The sequence below is a fragment of the Symphalangus syndactylus genome, chromosome 6 (assembly GCF_028878055.3).
Source record: "Symphalangus syndactylus isolate Jambi chromosome 6, NHGRI_mSymSyn1-v2.1_pri, whole genome shotgun sequence".
Taxonomy (NCBI): Eukaryota; Metazoa; Chordata; class Mammalia; order Primates; family Hylobatidae; genus Symphalangus; species Symphalangus syndactylus.
The window spans coordinates 133622179-133639729 of NC_072428.2; the positions used below are offsets into that span (position 1 = coordinate 133622179).

Consider the following 17551-nt stretch of genomic DNA (forward strand, 5'->3'; position numbering starts at 1 on the left):
CTGTCTTAGGTATCATTTTGGGAGTATTCATATTAATTATGTTTTTTATTTTCTATGTTTTATGATGCTTCAACATCTTGGAGGCCTTGTTGGCCTGGGAGAGACTGCTCCTCTCAGTGCTAACTAGTTCCTAGGTATGCAAACATCTTTAAGATGGGAAAGTTCTCATTGTTTTAATTGCATAGATTCTGTCCCTATGAAGTGGCAACTTTCACCTGAAGGGAGGTGGCTAGATCACCAAGAGTTTGCAGTTCCTGGTAAATGAATACTTTCCCAGGCTTTGGGGTAACTGGACAAGTGGAAATTTAGAAGAAGGGACAAATGTGTCCCCTGTGAGAATGTCATTAAGATGCAAACCAACCAATCCAGAGCTCATATCCTCAGTCACCTCCTTTATCTAACTCTCACACGCCAAGTCAACATTTTCCACACCCTAATCACCCCAGAGTAAGGTCTTGGACTACTAGATACCACCCATGTCATCCAGAGCCTGCTGAAATTATTCAAACTATCCTATCTTAGACTTCCTTAAGCTTTCTACTCTGCTTACTCATTTCTTCCCATAGAAACCACAATCAAGTCTCTCGGGCAAGGTCTCCCCTTTGTCTTTCTGTCTCCTGACAGAAAGAGACAGTGTGCCTCTCCACATGACCCTGCATGACACAGCTTGCCTCCCCCTCTAAGGAGCTGTGAGTAATAAACTCTTCTTTCAAAGGCAGCTGTTTCGGTGTCTGTCACTTTACCTTACCCAATTAAAACAAATCTGGTTACAAATCTTGAAACAGTGTTAAATATTTCAGCATTTAAAATGAAAGACAGGCCAGGCGCGGTGGCTCACGCTTGTAATCCCAGCACTTTGGGAGGCCGAGGCAGGTGGATCACAAGGTCAGGAGATCGAGACCACGGTGAAACCCCGTCTCTACTACAAATACAAAAAAATTGGCCGGGTGTGGTGGCAGGTGCCTGTAGTCCCAGCTACTCCGAGAGGCTGAGGCAGAAGAATGGCATGAACCCGGGAGGCGGAGCTTGCAGTGAGCCAAGACTTTGCCACTGCACTCCAGCCTGGGTGACAGAGCGAGACTCCGTCTCAAAAAAAAAAAAAAAATAGAATGAAAGACAATGTTATTTGCCATTCCAGCAGTTGATTACACAGATTAGAATGGGTTCTCTGTGTTCTTTTAACACTGGATGGAGCGTGGCAGTCATTATATGATCTCTGGCTAGACAGCTTTTCTGTATGTGTGTTTTGTTGTTTGGTCAGTAGACCTTTGCACATGTACCGCTGAGGTTTGTACAGGTGAATTCAGTACTTTCTGGGTTGGAGTAGGCATCTTAAAAGCCATCTTTGGCTCCAGTCATGGTATTCTAGAAATCATAGTATCATTTTGGCACTGTTGACTACTCCATCCTTGAAATTCCCTTTCTTGGTTTCCATGACACCACAATATGTTTGATTTTCTTCTACTTCTCTGATTGCTCTTTTAAAAAAACTCAGTTGGGCATTCCTCTTCTCTGCCTATCCTGTATTTTTATTTGAAAAGCATTTATTGAATAACTGACACATACATGTATGTAAGGAAGGTATTCAATGAAAAACACAGGTTTATCCCACCTCTATTCCCTAGTCTCCAGACTTTACTTTGGCAGAAATATGTGTGTCTTTATCTGTGTGTGTATATGCACACGTAGAAAACACAGGAAATATACAGACACATACATGCACAATTATATATATACATGTGTATATATATGTATATATATATATATATTTGTTTGAGATGGAGTTTTGCTCTTGTTGCCCAGGCTGGAGTGCAATGATGCAATCTCTGCTCACTGCAACCTCCACCTCCCGGGTTCAAGCGATTATCATGCCTCAGCCTCCCAAGTAGCTGGGATTACAGGCATGTGCCACCACACCCGGCTAATTTTGTATTTTTAGTAGAGACGGGGTTTCTCCATGTTGGTGAGGCTTGTCTTGAACTCCCGACCTCAGGTGATTGGCCTGCCATGGCCTCCCAAAGTGCTGGGATTGCAGGCATGAGCCACTGCGCCCAGCTACAATTAAATATTTTTGCTCATAAATGCTAGCATACCATAAATCTTGATTTATTTACTCATTCATTCAACAATTTTTTAAGACTATTCCATGCCAGACACTGACAGGAACTGAGAATGCCGTGGTGAGTGAAGCAGATGGCCTTTCACAGAGTTTATTTTGGAAGGAATGGGCAATTAAGCAGTATAAATGCAAGTAAGATAATTTCCAATAATGACAGATGATTAGACATTAAAGCACGATAATGTGAGAGAGGGTGGAGAGGCAACATTACATGGGGTGTTCAAGGAAGGCCTCTTTGAGGAGTCAATATTTGAGTTGAGACAGCATCTGAATGACAAAAAGCCAGATTGGGAAGATCTAGGGGAAGAGCATTCCAGGAGTGGAAATAACAAGGGAAAAGGTGAGATGTGCCAGAAGAAAAGAGTAGAATGAGGGATGACTCCTTAATACATGTAATCACATGCTTTGCTTTTTTCATCTAACAACTTATATGAGACCTGGTTCCACACCCGCCATAGATAAAACTGTTTCATTCTTCTCAGCAGGTGCATAGAATTTCATCACAGGGATAAACCAAAATGCATTTAATTGGTCACATATTGATTGATATTTAAGAAATTACTAGATTTTTGATAATCCAAGTAATGCTGACATGAATATTTTTGAACATTCATATTTTCCCACAAAACAAATAAATTTGTAGAGTCAAACCCTGGAAATAAATTGAAACAAATAATACATGCCATGTATTTTAATTAATATCGTCCACTTTCCCTGTATAGAAATTGTATAAATTTATACTCTCATTAATGACATGCAAGAGAGTCTGTTTCACCTTCCTGCTCTGTGTTAGTCATCTTTCAGTGTTGTTAATTTGACAACTTCATAATTTTATTTTGCGTTTCTGTTATGAATGAGATTGAAACCTTTCTGCTGTGTAAGGGCTATTTACATTTCCTTTTCTATAAACGGTCTATTCATAACTTTGCCCATTTTTTGGAGTTATCTTTTTCTCATTAATTTATAAGAGCTCTTTATGTATTAATGAAATGAGCCTCTTTCATTCATTACATGTGAATTTCCAAGTTTCTCTTTTCTCTTTTTGGTTTGCTTAAAGCGGCGTCCCATGGAGAAAGCTTTGGGTTATTTTTTACATAATAAATTTCATGTTTTGTGTTATGCTTGGAAAGCCAGTTCATTTTTTTAGCGTTAATGCTCCTCAGGGTCTTATCTTGAAACTGCTCTTCTAACTGCACTTACTCATTCTGGGAGATCTCAGCCATGCAAATCTCAGATATGCTGGTGACTTCTACCAGCTATGCCAGTTTTTAACATGCTGGTGACTTCTACCAGCCATGCCAATCTCTAACATGCTGGTGAATTCTGTCAGCCATGCTGTATCTAACATGGGCATTTCTCTACCCAGATTCTCCTGACGCACATCACATAGACTGCTGACTGTGCTACCCCTTGTCATCATGATCAACAGTGAACTCATCACCTCCACCTTGTCCTTCCCTCACACTGGTTGCTTTCCTTGTGCTCTCCATCTCAGTGAGCCCAATCTGTCATCTTTTCCAGGACAGAAACCTGTCTGTCATCCCTTACAAGGCTTGCAAGATCTGGTTTCCATTTGTTCCTCTAGCACAACCTCTTCATATTTGCAACACACACAGCATCTCTCCCAACCACCTCATCACTAACAATGAGAACCAATCATATTGACAAGTTTCCATGTTCTTTTTTGCCTTGGGGCATTTGCACATGCTGTTCCCCTGCCTGGACGCTCCTCTTTCAGCTTTCTTTGGCTCTAGTTATTCCCACTTGACTTTAGATCTTACACCTTACTTATTCCATAAGCTTTTCCTGATGCTTCCACTACCCAAGTTTTGCCTAGTTTTTCCTGCATAATCTTATATTTCCTGCCTTCATAGTACTGATTTCACAGCAATGCAATTGCCTATTTATTTGCCTGAATCTCCTAGATTTTCAAACTCCATACAAACCTCACTTTCATTTCTTCGATAATTTGCACAGGTGCTAGGAACACAGTGGCATCTTGATCACTGTTGAATTCTTAACTGTCTAGCTCTTGGCATGGAATTCAATCAGCATGTATTTATTGCAAATATGGATGAATAAATAAATTCTGGAATTTTCCTAGTGTAACTTACATTTGTACTTCAGTTTTGTGCCAATCTGTGCTCTTTGACATACTAGCATATGTTAGTGTAACATTGTTTAGAAACAGTTATGTCAAGTGAATTTATTTGCTCATTAATTTTTTACAAGACTGTGGATTGTTATTCTTCCTCTTAGTGTCTATTTACTTTATCAATGACAGTAAGGTTTCCTTCAAGCTAGTGGGGGATTAAAATACTTTGTGTAATGCTATTCTTTGTTTTCTTTTTTTGAGAGGGAGTTTCTCTCTTGTTGCCCAGGCTGAAGTGTGCAGTGGCGCAATCTCAGCTCACTGCAACCTCCGTCTCCTGGATTCAAGCGATTCCTGTGCCTCAGTCTCCCGAGTAGCTGGGATTACAGGCACCTGCCACCACGCCCAGCTAATTTTTGTATTTTTAGTAGAGATGGGGTTTCATTATGTTGGTCAGGCTGGTCTCGAACTCCTGACCTCAGGCAATCCACCCACCTTGGCCTCCCAAAGTGCTGGGATTACAGGCGTGAGCCACCGATCCTGGCCAGTGTAATGCTATTCTTATACCACATATAGCCCTTGAGCTACTCCTCTAAAGCTCACTCTAGTTCCCCTTCACATAAGTCCAGAGCTTTTGGTGAGAAGACAGTTTTCAGGAAAGTGGGATTCAGACCTGTATCCTGGTGATAAGAAGTCTCTGATTCATTGACAGGGCTCCAATGAAAAATAATAATTTTTAAAAATATATAAAAGTAATATACTTTGAAAATAATTACATGAAATTTGGAAAATTTGCACTAAAGAAAATAAAAATTGCCCATAATCCTATCACAGAGAGAAGGAAATTATTAACATTTTGGTGTTTTTAAAAATCCAGTCTTTTATATATTTGTGTATATGTGTACATACATGTACTTGTTTTTTGGGGGTCATTAGTTCTACCTCTTGAAAATTTTATTCAGCACTACATTGTGGATATTTTATCAGGTGAAAAATACATCATGAGAAACCTTTTCTGCATAGATTTTAAGTGTTCCATTATATTTATTTAATTATTACCCCAATATTGAACCTGTACATTGCTTTGCATTTTCAACTAATATTAGGATACTGTAATTAATGTCCTGATATGGTTAGGCTGTGTCCCCACCCAGATCTGATCTTGCATTGTAGCTCCCATAATTCCCATGTGTTGTGAGAGGGACCAAGTGGGAGATAATTGAATCAGGGGGGCAGTTTCCCCCATACTGTTCTCATAGTAGTGAATAAGTCTCATGAGTTCCGATGGTTTTATAAGGGGTTTTCCCTTTCACTTGGCTCTCATTCTCCTTGCCTGTCGCTATGTAAGACGTGACTTTGCTCCTCATTTGCCTTCCGCCATGACTGTGAGGCCTCCCCAGCCATGTGGAACTGTGAGTTAATTAAACCTCTTTCCTTTATAAATTACCCAGTCTTGGGTATGACTTTATTAGCAGCATGAGAACAGACTAATACATGTCCCTTACAAAAATATTTATCCAAATCTCTGATTATTTTCTCAGTATAAGCTTCAAGAAATGGAATTAGTGGGTCTGAGAGGACAATACTTAGTAAGGACCATGATTTAAAAGAAGCAATGGAGCTCCTCAAAGACTGTCTTATACTGGCCATCTAAGAGTGCTCTTCACATCCTAACTTTGCTGACACTGGAAATTGTTTGAGGAATTCTTTGTAAGTTTGATAGGATAGGAACCAAATTATATTTTATTGTCTGAATTTTTTGTTACTAATGAAGTTGAAATAAAAAATATTTTATAAAGTCATCCTGTAAATTGTTTGTTCATCTCTCTTACTGGTTTTTAAAATTGTGATGTTCGTGTTTTTCTTTTCTTTTGTTTGGTACGAATAATTACATTAGCCATTTTGTTGTTATATTTGTTGGAATTACATATCTCTAGCTTGTCACTTGCCTTTACTATATATATATATAGACACTACAGGACCTTGATTATATATATATATATGTGTGTGTGTATGTATATATAATGTGTGTGTGTGTATGTGTATATATATATATATATTTATATATATAAATAAATTTATATATACACATACACACACACACATATATGTACACATATATATGTATAAATAAATTTATATATACACATACTATAATAATATATATACATATATAATATATATACATATATAATATATATACATATATATAAATAAATTTATATATACACATACACACACACACATACACACACACACACATCATATATCCTTTTTTTTTTGAGACAGGGTGTTACTCCTGGCCTCGTGCAATTATCTTACACAGCCTCCTGAGTAGCTGGAACTATAGGCATGTGCCATCATGCCTGGAAACATATCGTTTTTTTTTTTTTCTGAGATGGAGTCTTGCTCTATCACCTAGGCTGGAGTGCAGTGGCATGATCTTGGCTCACTGCAACCTCCGTCTCCTGGGTTCAAGCAACTGTCCTGCCTCAGCCTCCCAAGTAGCTGGGATTACAGGTGCCCACACCACGCCCAGCTAATTTTTGTATTTTTAGTAGAGACTGGTTTCATAATGTTGGCTAGGCTGGTCTTGAACTCCTGATCTCGTGATCTGCCTGCCTTGGACTCCCAAAGTGTTGGGATTACAGGCATGAGCCAACGTGTCTGGCCAACGTACACTTTTTAATAAACACAAGAATTAAATTTTTCTGCCATAAAACCCATGAGACTATTTTTTTTCTGTAACTCCTTTTGCCTTTGTGCTTAGATCATCTCTTCTCATTCGGAGACAAGTTATATTTTTATTTTTAATATATATTTTTCAAGATTTTAAAAATGGTTTTATATTTTACATTTAAATGTTTGATGTATATGACATTTACTTTGGTGCATATCTTGAGGTGAATGCTCAAGTTTATTCTAAGTCACGATTTTTTTCCTTCCCACTTGGTTTGTGCTAATGTCTTCATCACATCCTGCCTCATTCTACCTTTCCCTTCTGCATCCCAGACACACCTGTGGCTGAGAACCTTGCATTCTCATCTGTGGACTTTTGCCACAATCCCTTACCAGCCCCATTATCTTTACTCTGTCTTCCAGTGTTATTGTCAGTTCACTTTCCTAGTGTATCACTCTGTTAGTATTATGCTTCTTTCCCCCAAACCAAGAGAAAGAAAGCCAAAATGCAATTCAAGGTCCCCTGCTTATTTTCCCAAAGTCACTGTCCATTAGTGTTGCCATCGCAGTTACCTGAGAAAAAGCATCAGTCATTCTAATAGCAAGTTTATATGCTTATTACCTCTACAAAGCATCTTTCACATCACGTCCGAGAAAAGTGGCTCCTTATGGGAGAGAGGGTCTAGAAAAGCCTGTGGCCCAGACCCTCTATCATCTGACTTTCTGCATTCACAGACATTAATTACCCAGAGTCAAGTTAGTGAATAGGCCTTTCAGTTGACTTCCAGATGATTTAAGTCAAGGCAAATCAACCACTGTCTCCAAGTCATTTCAGATAACCTAGCCCCCTCCAGCAAACCTTCCCGATTAATGCCACCTGTGTCAATTCCCCATTTGTCATTCCTCATGCATTCAGTTGGCATTAGATTATTCACACTTATTTCCTCTTGTACCCTTTTCGGTGATCCTATGTATCCTTGCATGCTCCATCTTAAGAGATCAGAGAGCAGGAAGGAAACTTACAGAACATGGAGTCTTGCCCTCATTTTACAATTGAGGTCACTGAGGCTGGAAAGGCGAAGGAAGGAATGGCCAAAGGCCATGGACCTCAGCAGCTCTCAAGCCTCATGGAGTCTTCTTTCCTCTACTCCCTTTCCTGCTAGCCTTCCTCTGGGCTCTGGCTGGGACCTCTTTTCTTGTCCCTGTATACAATTTCCCAGGTGATATTGCCCACCTTTATGGTCTCAGCAGCCAACTATAATTCCAAATCTATCCCCCCTCTTTAGTCTCTCTCCTGAGCTCTGGATGGGTGTATCTGCCTCCTCAGGCAGCATCTTTACTGCTTTGTCTTAGCAGCATTTCAACTGGACATGTTCAAAACAGAACCCCACCACCACCCCCTTTCTCCTCACTTGCTCCTGCTCCTGTATTCTCAGCAATGGCACCATCATCCACCAAATAACCTATATTAGAAGGGATCCTTAACTCCTCTTTCTTCCCCACCCCCATTCCAATCAAGGGCCTGTAGCGTCCACTTCCAGCACGTCTCTGGACTCTTTCCATGTGGCTTGATTCCCTGTGCTGACACCCTGGTCCGGGTTCCACCACCTCTCTCGGACTATGCCAACAGTTTCCTAAACAGGTCTCCACTTCTCCGGTCCATGTGCCACCCTGCAGCCTCAGTGACCATGCAGTGGAGGCAGGCCATCACAGCCCTCCCTGAACTCAGATTCCTCAGCTGTTTCCGAGGTCCTTGCCAAAGTGCCCCAGCCCCTGTAAAACACTTTTGCTTGGAGCATTCTGCGTCCTTCTCTTCACCTGGTTAACCCCTACTTATCTTACAGTTCTCCGTGTAGCTGTCTTTCTCCCCAAAATACTTTCCCTGACTCCCCTCAGCCCTCAAAAAGTCTAGCATGGGTAACGAGTCTTATGAGCCACTCCACCATCTGTGGTTTACTCCTCACATCTGGCTTTCTCACCTATGGGTCTAGGAGCCTCATGAGGCCATGAGCTGTGCCTTCTTTATCAACCCTAGCCCTGCACCTTGCACGGGCTCCAACACACCCGGGAAGAAACGCAACAAGTATTTACGGAGCCACTAAACGCAGGTCTAGGGCTCTATTCCACAGCGTCTTGGCAATTCAAGGGAAGAGTGGAGGATGGGGCAACCGCTGGGAGGCTTTCTCTTTCCTAGATGCAGTCCTTGAGTCCCCTGGTTGGCTTTCCCCATGCAGACCCCTCATGATGGGGAAAACTCTACGGAGCCGAGCCGCCCCCTCTGCCTGGTCCGGGCCTGCCATCAGAGCTCGCGCATATCCCCGCCTGGAGCTTGGCCTGGCCGCCGGCGCCTCAGCATCCTGCTCAGGGCGGCAGTGATCTCGCTGTTGCGCAGGCTGTAGATGAGCGGGTACAGCAGCGGCGTGACGTTGGTGTAGACCAGCGCCAGGGTGCGGTCCAGGCGTGGGGAGTAGCTGGCCCTGGGCCGCACGTACATGAAGGTGGCGCAGCCGTAGTGCAGGAAGGTGACTGCCAGGTGCAAGGCGCAGGTGGAGGCGGCCTTGCCCCGGCCTTTGGGGCAGCGCAGGCGGCGCAGGGCGAGGGCGATGGCGCCGTAGGAGGCCAGGATGAGCACCGAGGGCAGCAGCAGCAGCACCAGGCAGGCGCCCAGCGGAGGCAACTCGTCGGCGTAGCTCCGCGTGCAGGCCAGGCGCAGCAGCGCCGTGATGTCGCAGAAGAAGTGCAGCAGCAGGCAGGAGCCGCAGAAAGGCAGGTAGAAGATGGCCACCGTGAGCCCCACGGACACCGCCAGTCCCCCGAGGCGGCAGGCCAGAGCCAGTCGCGCGCACAGCCCGGGGGTCACCACGGCCGCGTAGCGCAGCGGGTGGCAGATGGCCACGTAGCGGTCATAGGCCATGGCGGCCAGCAGGAAGCACTCGGCCCCGCCCAGAGCCACAAACATCTGCATCTGAAAGGCGCAGCTCAGGAAGGAGATAGGGCTGCCCCTGCGGTGGCCCGGCGTGCTCAGGTCGACCAGGGAGCGGGGAACCACCACCAGCGTGTAGCACAGCTCGATGGCTGACAGCTGGCACAGGAAGAGCAGCATGGGCTGCCGGCTGGGCATCGAGGCCACGGCCACCAGGATGAGCAGGTTCCCGCCCAGGGTGGCCAGGTGCACCCCCAGCAGCAAAAGGAAGAGCACGGGTCTCAGGTGTGGGAACTCGGAGAAGCCTTGAAGGAGAAAGCCGCAGGGCACGGTGGCATTGCTGGGGCTGTCCATGCACGAGCCCGCCCACAGGCACCTGTAGGAGAGAGGCACAGGAGGGGAGAGCTTGTCGGGTACGCATGCTCTGGCCCTGCGCGTGGGGGAGGAGGCGGGTGGAAGGTAGAGGCTGGACCAGGAATGGTGGCCGCAGAGAGGTCTCAAGAGTTCTTGGGTCCATTCCCAGCCCACCACCCCCAGTCCTCCTCACAAGGAAGTCTTACTGACTTGTTCAGAAAAAGAGTGCAGTTTTTGCTGCCTCCTGGACAAGAATTCCTATAGCTGCCTTCTCAACATGCTCTTTCAAAAGAAGCCTGGATTTTAGCTCGTGTGCCTCTGTAGTCCAGTTATTATTTTGTGGGTCCTATAGGGCTGTGATTATTGTGTCTGCTGTAGTCTTGAGACCCCCATGGCAGGAAATGTCTTTAGTTCCCGCTTCTGTCTTCTCCCACCTGCCCTGTTCTGTCATTTCTAAGTTGCCTTCTGTGGTGTATCACAGAATCACAAAAACATAATACAGGTGAGGGCCTTAGGGATCATCTCATGTAACTTCACAATTTTAAGGAGGAAAATAAAGTTCAGGTTGGGGGGAAAGGGGATTGTTGAAGGACATATTGCTCACAGGAAGTTAGGATCAGAATCTGCATTCTGAGGCTGAATCCAGAACTTTCTATGACCCAGGTCCTGAAAAAAGGTCACTGAGGTCAAGACAATCCACATTTATTTAGTTTTAAGTAGAGACCCAGATCTGTGCCAGGCTCTGGGGCAGGCACTAAGGCAGCAGAACATGCTTTGTGGGAGGGCTTCCCTGGGTGCATCAGGAACAGCGTGTCCCTAACATTTTTATTAATGCTTTGTCAACATGAGAAAAGGTGACTTGTATTTGTTCTAACTTGACTTTTAGTTAGCAGTACATTCCAAATTTGCCATCGGAACACAGTTTCATTCTGAGCATTATACGGTGACTCATTTGCAAGTAACATTTGGAAAACAGTGACAGTGTGCAGGTCAGCTGCATTTCTCATAATCCTTTGGGATGGAAGAACCAGGAGGTGGAAAGAGATTTGAGGCCATGCAAGCTGGAGGAAGAGGAGGTTTAATTTTTCCAATCGATATTAATGAGATCTCTCTTTTATTAATTTTTAATTTTAAATGTAAGCTCAACTATTTGCTCTTAAAAATCACTGTTAATCAGTGTTGGAAGTGGAATTTCTTCATAGTTGTTATATCCTAGAGTAAAAGAGCAATAAAGCTGGGTCAAAGGGCAATAGGAAAATCAGATGAAAGAACTGGAAGAAATGCAAAGAGTTGGGCTTTTGCTAATTTTTTTTTTTTTTTTTTTTTTTTTTGAGGCAAGGTCTCAAACTGCTGCCCAGGCTGGAGTGCAATGGCACCATGATGGCTCACTGCAGCCTCCAACCCCCCGGCTAAAGAAATCTTCCCACTCCAGTCTCCTGAGCAGCTGGGACTACAGGCACACACCACTATGCCCAGCTAACATGATGGGGTTTCACCCTGTTGCCCAGGCTGGTCTCAAACTACTGAGCTCAAGAAATCCATCTGCCTTGACCTCCTAAAGTGCTGGGATTACAGGTGTGAGCCACCATGCCCTGCAAAATACCTCTTTTTGAGAGGAGAATTCTAAGGGTTTTTATTTCTCTGTGTCACTCTGTGCTCTTCCTCATCCTGTCTGAGGGCAGCACTTTCAAATGGATGTTTTCAGTCTTCTAATGGAAGAGTAGGGTTGGGTTTTGGGTAGGTCTGAGGGAGGTGGATTCATTTCCCATCTGTTTTAGATCATTCACTTTTCAGTTTTTGGCCACTCTTCATGCTGTTGAGCAAATGTAACAAACCTGTGTCGAGTGCCTCCTCTTCGCCAATTGTTGCTTGCTGTGAACATGAGAGAGAGGCCTGGCTTTCTTGGAGGATTCCTGAAGTGCCAGGACAGCTCTCTTCTCTCCGCCTCTGCTCTGTCCTCTACTTCTTCCTCTTCATCTCCTTAGAGAAGCGTGATGAGCACAGGGGAATGCAGAAGAAAAAAAAACAGAAACATTCCAGTTCTTCCTCCAGGTTCATACCACACAGAAATGTAGGTGACAAGCAAGTTCCGTTGATGGCACCAATACCTAGCAGCCCAAGGTACATCATGTTTTAAAAACACTCATGTGGAAGTTAAAATGAGTTGATCTCAGAAGAAGTAAAAAGCAGAACAGAGGATAGTAGAGGCCGGGAATGGTAGGGGGAAGGGGGCTAGGGACAGAACCTTTGTTAAAGGATACAAAATTACAGCCAAATGGAATTTCTTATGTTCTATAGCATTGGAGGATGACTGTGATTAACAATTTTATATAGTTTCAAATAGTTAGAAGGAGGATATTGAATGTTCGCAACAGAAAGCAATGTTACATGCTTGAGATGATGGATATACAGTATCACTATAACATCACTAAGTTGTCCGGAAAAATGTGTAATTATTATTTGTCAATTACACAATAAAATTAAAAAATCAAGGTGCTCTAAAGCAAGTCAAAAGGGCTAACTAAATGGAAAAGAGAGTAAGGGGTGTTTCTGCTCTTAGAGTTTTTAGGAGGAATTGTCACAAATTCTAGGAATGTATGTTCAAGAGTCTTTTCTCTGGGAGAGGGAGGGAGAACAGATACTTTCAAAGCTTCAGTGTTTCAAATCCAACTCTAACCTTGCAGGAGAAGTTACAGAGAGAGAAGAAAACACCACAAGGCCTGCCTAAGCCACCTTCCTCCCCCAGGGAGAGGGCAGATGTTCTCACTCTTCCAAGTGACGAATAACATCAGCTACAACAGCTAACATTTAAGAGAGTGCCAGGCAATGATCACAAGGACTTTGCAAGTTTAATTTACTTATTCTTAGTGAAAGTGCAATAAGGCAAGTGGACTCTCTCTATACCCATGTTGTAGATGAGGAAATTGAGGCCTAAGGAAATGAAACATCGTGTAGCTAATTAACGGTATAGCCAGATTTGTACCCAAGCAATCTAGCCCCCAATAGCCCATAGACTTATCCACTATATAGTCATCCTTTTTTGTACCTTTTCCAAAACATCCTTCCCTCATGAGACACATCTTACCCTTCTTTTCATATCTCCCATCTTCTGCAGAAAAGAAATTACCCGCAGTCTCTAGGCATTTCTGTCCTCAGATTTCCCTTTGTTGACATTTTTCTTGAGGACATGTGGATGTGAGCAGCAATGCAGATAATCTAAGATAGCAAATCTAAAAATAATTTCTCCTTAGCTTTGACATTCATTGCTGCTATTGTTATTGTTCCGGCAGATTCACTTTTTTAATTGGGTAAGACTCCATGGAGCACCCACAGAGTCATGGCTGGCTGGTGGCCCAGGACATCTGGATGTGGCTGAGAGCCTTGCTGGGCTGGAGATGCAGATCTGGGATTTGATTTTTTGCTGTATAGAATAATTAAAATTATCTGCAATCATGATGTTTTTAATCGGCCGTTTCAACAGTCAGTGGAAGCACCCCTAAAGGGTGGATGTGGGATGGGAGATGTGAGAGCTAGACCAGTCAGCCCCTTTCAGGTTTTGAGGATTCCATAGAATGCTGAACTGGAATGGAGCTTAAAGGTCAATATTCTAGGCCTTCATTTGAGGTCCAGAGATGTCACTAATCAGCCTTGGATCTCACCATGGTCTTTTAGCAGGAGAGCTGGACTAGAGCCTGGTTCTCACACCTCTGGCTGAATGCTTCTATTTCTGTAAGAATTGTCTTCTAGAGTAGACCTGAGCTTACTGAACTAGTATTATAGTTCACAAAAGCACCAAACGAGAGGTCATAGCAGAATTTTATCGTTGTCCTATAATAGTTTAGGATAAAATTTTATCATTTCCCTGATCTTGTAAGAAGTTAAACTTAGAAGATTATGAATATGCCTGGATTTCTTAACCTCATTTAATAGCTCTTCATGGGCTTCTGGTCTATGAATTTATATAAATTATTCTGGAATCCATTTTTATCCAGTGATTCCTTTTAGGAATAACACACTATACATTCATTTTTTTTTAACCTTAGTCCTTAGTGAAGTAAAAGGAGTCTCCATAGTTTATATTTCTGCTTTGTTGTTTATAGTTTATATTTCTGCTTTGTTGTTTTCTGAATGCTTTATTTGGGGAAGGGGCAAGGTAATAAACTCTTCCAAAGCCTCAGACTCCTCACTGATTCAACAGGGGGTAACAAAAGAGACGCTTGATGATGATTCCATGGAAATAACATGTACAAGTTTCTGGTACAGACCTGATACATAGCAGGTGCACAAAAACAGTGAAAGCATTTGTACTTTTATCCTTTATTACTTGACAGGCTTAGGTCATATTTTCTCCGAGTATTCTCCCTCCCACCATGGAACTCTCCGTAAGCGTGCTGTTTCAGGGGATTACCTAGTGCCTTTTCTCTTTCTGAGGTGCAAGAAGCAAAGTGAGTGTATTCTGGGCATGGGAACCTTATGAGGAGATGAGTAGACATAGATGTAGGGAAGTCTGTCTGTCTATCTGTCTATCTTCTATCTATCCCCCTATTTCTACCTATCTTTCCGCTTTTTTTCCTTCCTGCACTTCCTACTGTCTTTCTGAGACTGTACAGGCTATGGAAGAAGACATCGCTAGATTAAAATCCTGGCTTAATCACTTATGTGCCACATTGACTTTGGTTGATGTACTCAATTTCCGTGATCCTCAGTCTCTACATCTAAAGGGAGGTAATGATGCCTAATTCATAGGGTTGTGGTGAGAATCAGGCATATTATAAAGAAAGCCCGTTACATAGTACCAGGCACAAAGAAGCTAACAAAAGGTGGTTTCTAATCATTTCATTTGACAACTCTCACTTCTACAGTGTCATGTCAGTCTTTGTGCTCCCTCTGCATAGCAGCCGACAACTGCAATTACTGTAATGCCTCCTTTCCCTACATCATACAGGCCTTTTTCTTGGTTTATGACAGATAACCTGAAAATAATTAATTTACAATATTTGCATTCTATATGTTAAATTTAAATTTATTTTATAAAAGAAAACTCATTTACTATTCTTCCTTTTTTTTTTTTTTTTTTTTTTTTTTTTGCTGTCATGCAAACTTCCACATTTTTTAGTGTTTTTTTGCCTCATCAATTTGGTAATTCCTTTACTGAAAAGAGCTAAATGTCATCTCTGGATTTATCAACTTCACTGTGTTGTCCCTCCCCACCCTCTTATGATCTCAGCCTCCATCCCTGGGATACGTGTTATTTGCCTGCATGGTGTTGCTGAGCCAGTTCCTTTTACATGATAAAGCCGCCTACTGAATCTGCGATGACTAAATTTGGTAGGAGATCTTGTCAAGGTCTTTTGAAAGTCTAAATAAAAGAAACCCCCTGTTAGTTTCTTGTTGGCTTCCTTCTCTCTCAAAAGCATTTAACTATTAACAGATTCAATAAGGAATGTTTTCCTTACACAAACATTCTTGTTTTTCCCCCTTTATGGTGTTTTCTGAAGTGTTTAGTGATCTTGCATGTTATACAAATGAGATATCCTGGGTAGTTGTGGCATCGGCCCTGGAGCCCTTCTTTAACATGATGGTTATATGGGCAGTCTTTTAGTCTGCTAGTTCTGGGTCAATATGCGACCTTTGTTTTTGCCTTTTGACCAACATGTTCCCCTCAAGCTTCCTGACAAGTCGTAATTACCAGTCCCAGCAACATGTGCACCTGTGTTTAGACCTCCTGAATAGTTGCCACTGTCAGTTCTCTTTTCTGCAGAAGTCAATGGTGGGATCAGGGCTTTGAAGAAAGCATCATTTCAGGCTCCCTGCTCTCTTTTATTTTCATCTGGAGAGGAGCTTTGAACCAGGAAAATCTAGCAGTCCTGCTGATATTAGAGCTGACTTTGATGCTTAAAAGAAAAAAATTCTCTACTTCGACGAGGCAGCACCCGTTTTAACTAATGTCTGTAACTCAGGCTTCTGCCAGAGGACAAGGGATAAGCTTCAAAAATGAGCACTTGAATGTTCCATATCAAAATTGTCTGGTGGAGAGACTGTCCCAGTTCTGGTGCTGTGAAGGTCAACTTCATCACACACAGATGCATGATATTGTGCTTTCACATTTTGAAAACCACCCTAGGCCCGAGGATTAGTTACTTTATCTACTTGAAAAATATTAGCATTTAATAGGGAAGCTAGTTTGTTTTCAAACTTTGTTTCTAAAAATAACTATCATTTTCCATGAAGTTGGTTTTAGTAGGCTTGAACATACTTTAAACTTCTAAACATCATTTTGTGCTACAAAACAGCAAGAGATCTCCCTCGAAAACCCAGCAAGACCCTCCTTCTAAAAGATGTTTTTCCGTTTCTTGCTGGCCATAGACTGAGAGCTGGAATGAAGTACCAGGGCAAGGGAGCTGCCTGGATGAGGAAACCAAGGCTATCTCAGTACTGCCAAGGTGTTTTCATCATTCATCAAAATGCAAAAGAAAACACTGGTGAGAAAAACAATGTTGCTCTCCCAGGCAAGCCACTTTCCAGGAGTGTGGCTGACTATTTTCAAATGCTGCATCAGAAAGTTGCAGGCCCCTTGGAAAATCTGTCACCCCTGAGAGTGATGTGAGTGATTCTGGCTTCCGGGGCTCTTGCCAATGCGATCATTTCCCTGCCATCCAATTGCCTACCTTAGGGTTTCCAGAATAGATCCCTGTGGGTGCTGAGAAAGAGCAATAAATGCCTAAATGATTCAGGAGGCCCGAGGCTGGGCTCTGAGCAGGGCCCAGTCTCTTCAGTGGGGAGTCTCTTCAGTGGCGGACCCTGTTATTGATGTGGTCTGGGGCCTGGGGATTTTGTTCTTTGACCAAGACAAAGGAGTAATACATGGAGCCTTTCCTTCCTAGGCTTTGTCCAAGGTCAAATATTTGTTCTCCCATGGAGCTGAAAAATAATCAAGGATATCATCTTCTTGAATATTCTCTGTTCTGCTTCTAAGAGTTGAGGAAATAATATTTTCCTCAATTCTATTTTTACAGATTATTCTACAGAAACAACACATCACTGGATGCCTCTCACCATGCAATCCTCTGTGCACTTGAGAAGAAGACAAGACTCTCCTATTTTTAGATGGGAAAGCTGAGGCAAAACGGATGCACTTGGGCAAAATCATTTGATAAAAATGGAAGCAGAACCTCCAAGTCCTGGCATCAGTAGCTGCCTCATGTTCCTCCCGCCTCACTCCACCTCAGTGTACCCGCGACTGGAGGGTGCCACAGGCTGGAGCACACAAAACACTGTGTGCTTCGTGATTTCTGATGTGGGGTGCCAGATCCGGTGGAAGGAGGGTGGCTGCGTGGGAACAGATGCTCGTGTCACAGGGAGTTGTCTCTTGTGGGCAAAGCAA

General features: G+C 43.0%; 1 protein-coding gene across 1 annotated transcript; it reads right to left on the reverse strand.

The window, feature by feature from the left end:
- Nucleotides 1–9123: 9123 nt before the first annotated feature.
- On the reverse strand, nucleotides 9124–10267 carry LOC129484055 (olfactory receptor 10AC1). The gene has a single exon (XM_055281479.1). It carries the CDS (start codon nucleotides 10165–10167, stop codon nucleotides 9190–9192), a length of 978 nt encoding a protein of 325 aa, XP_055137454.1. The 5' UTR covers nucleotides 10168–10267; the 3' UTR covers nucleotides 9124–9189.
- Nucleotides 10268–17551: the final 7284 nt, after the last annotated feature.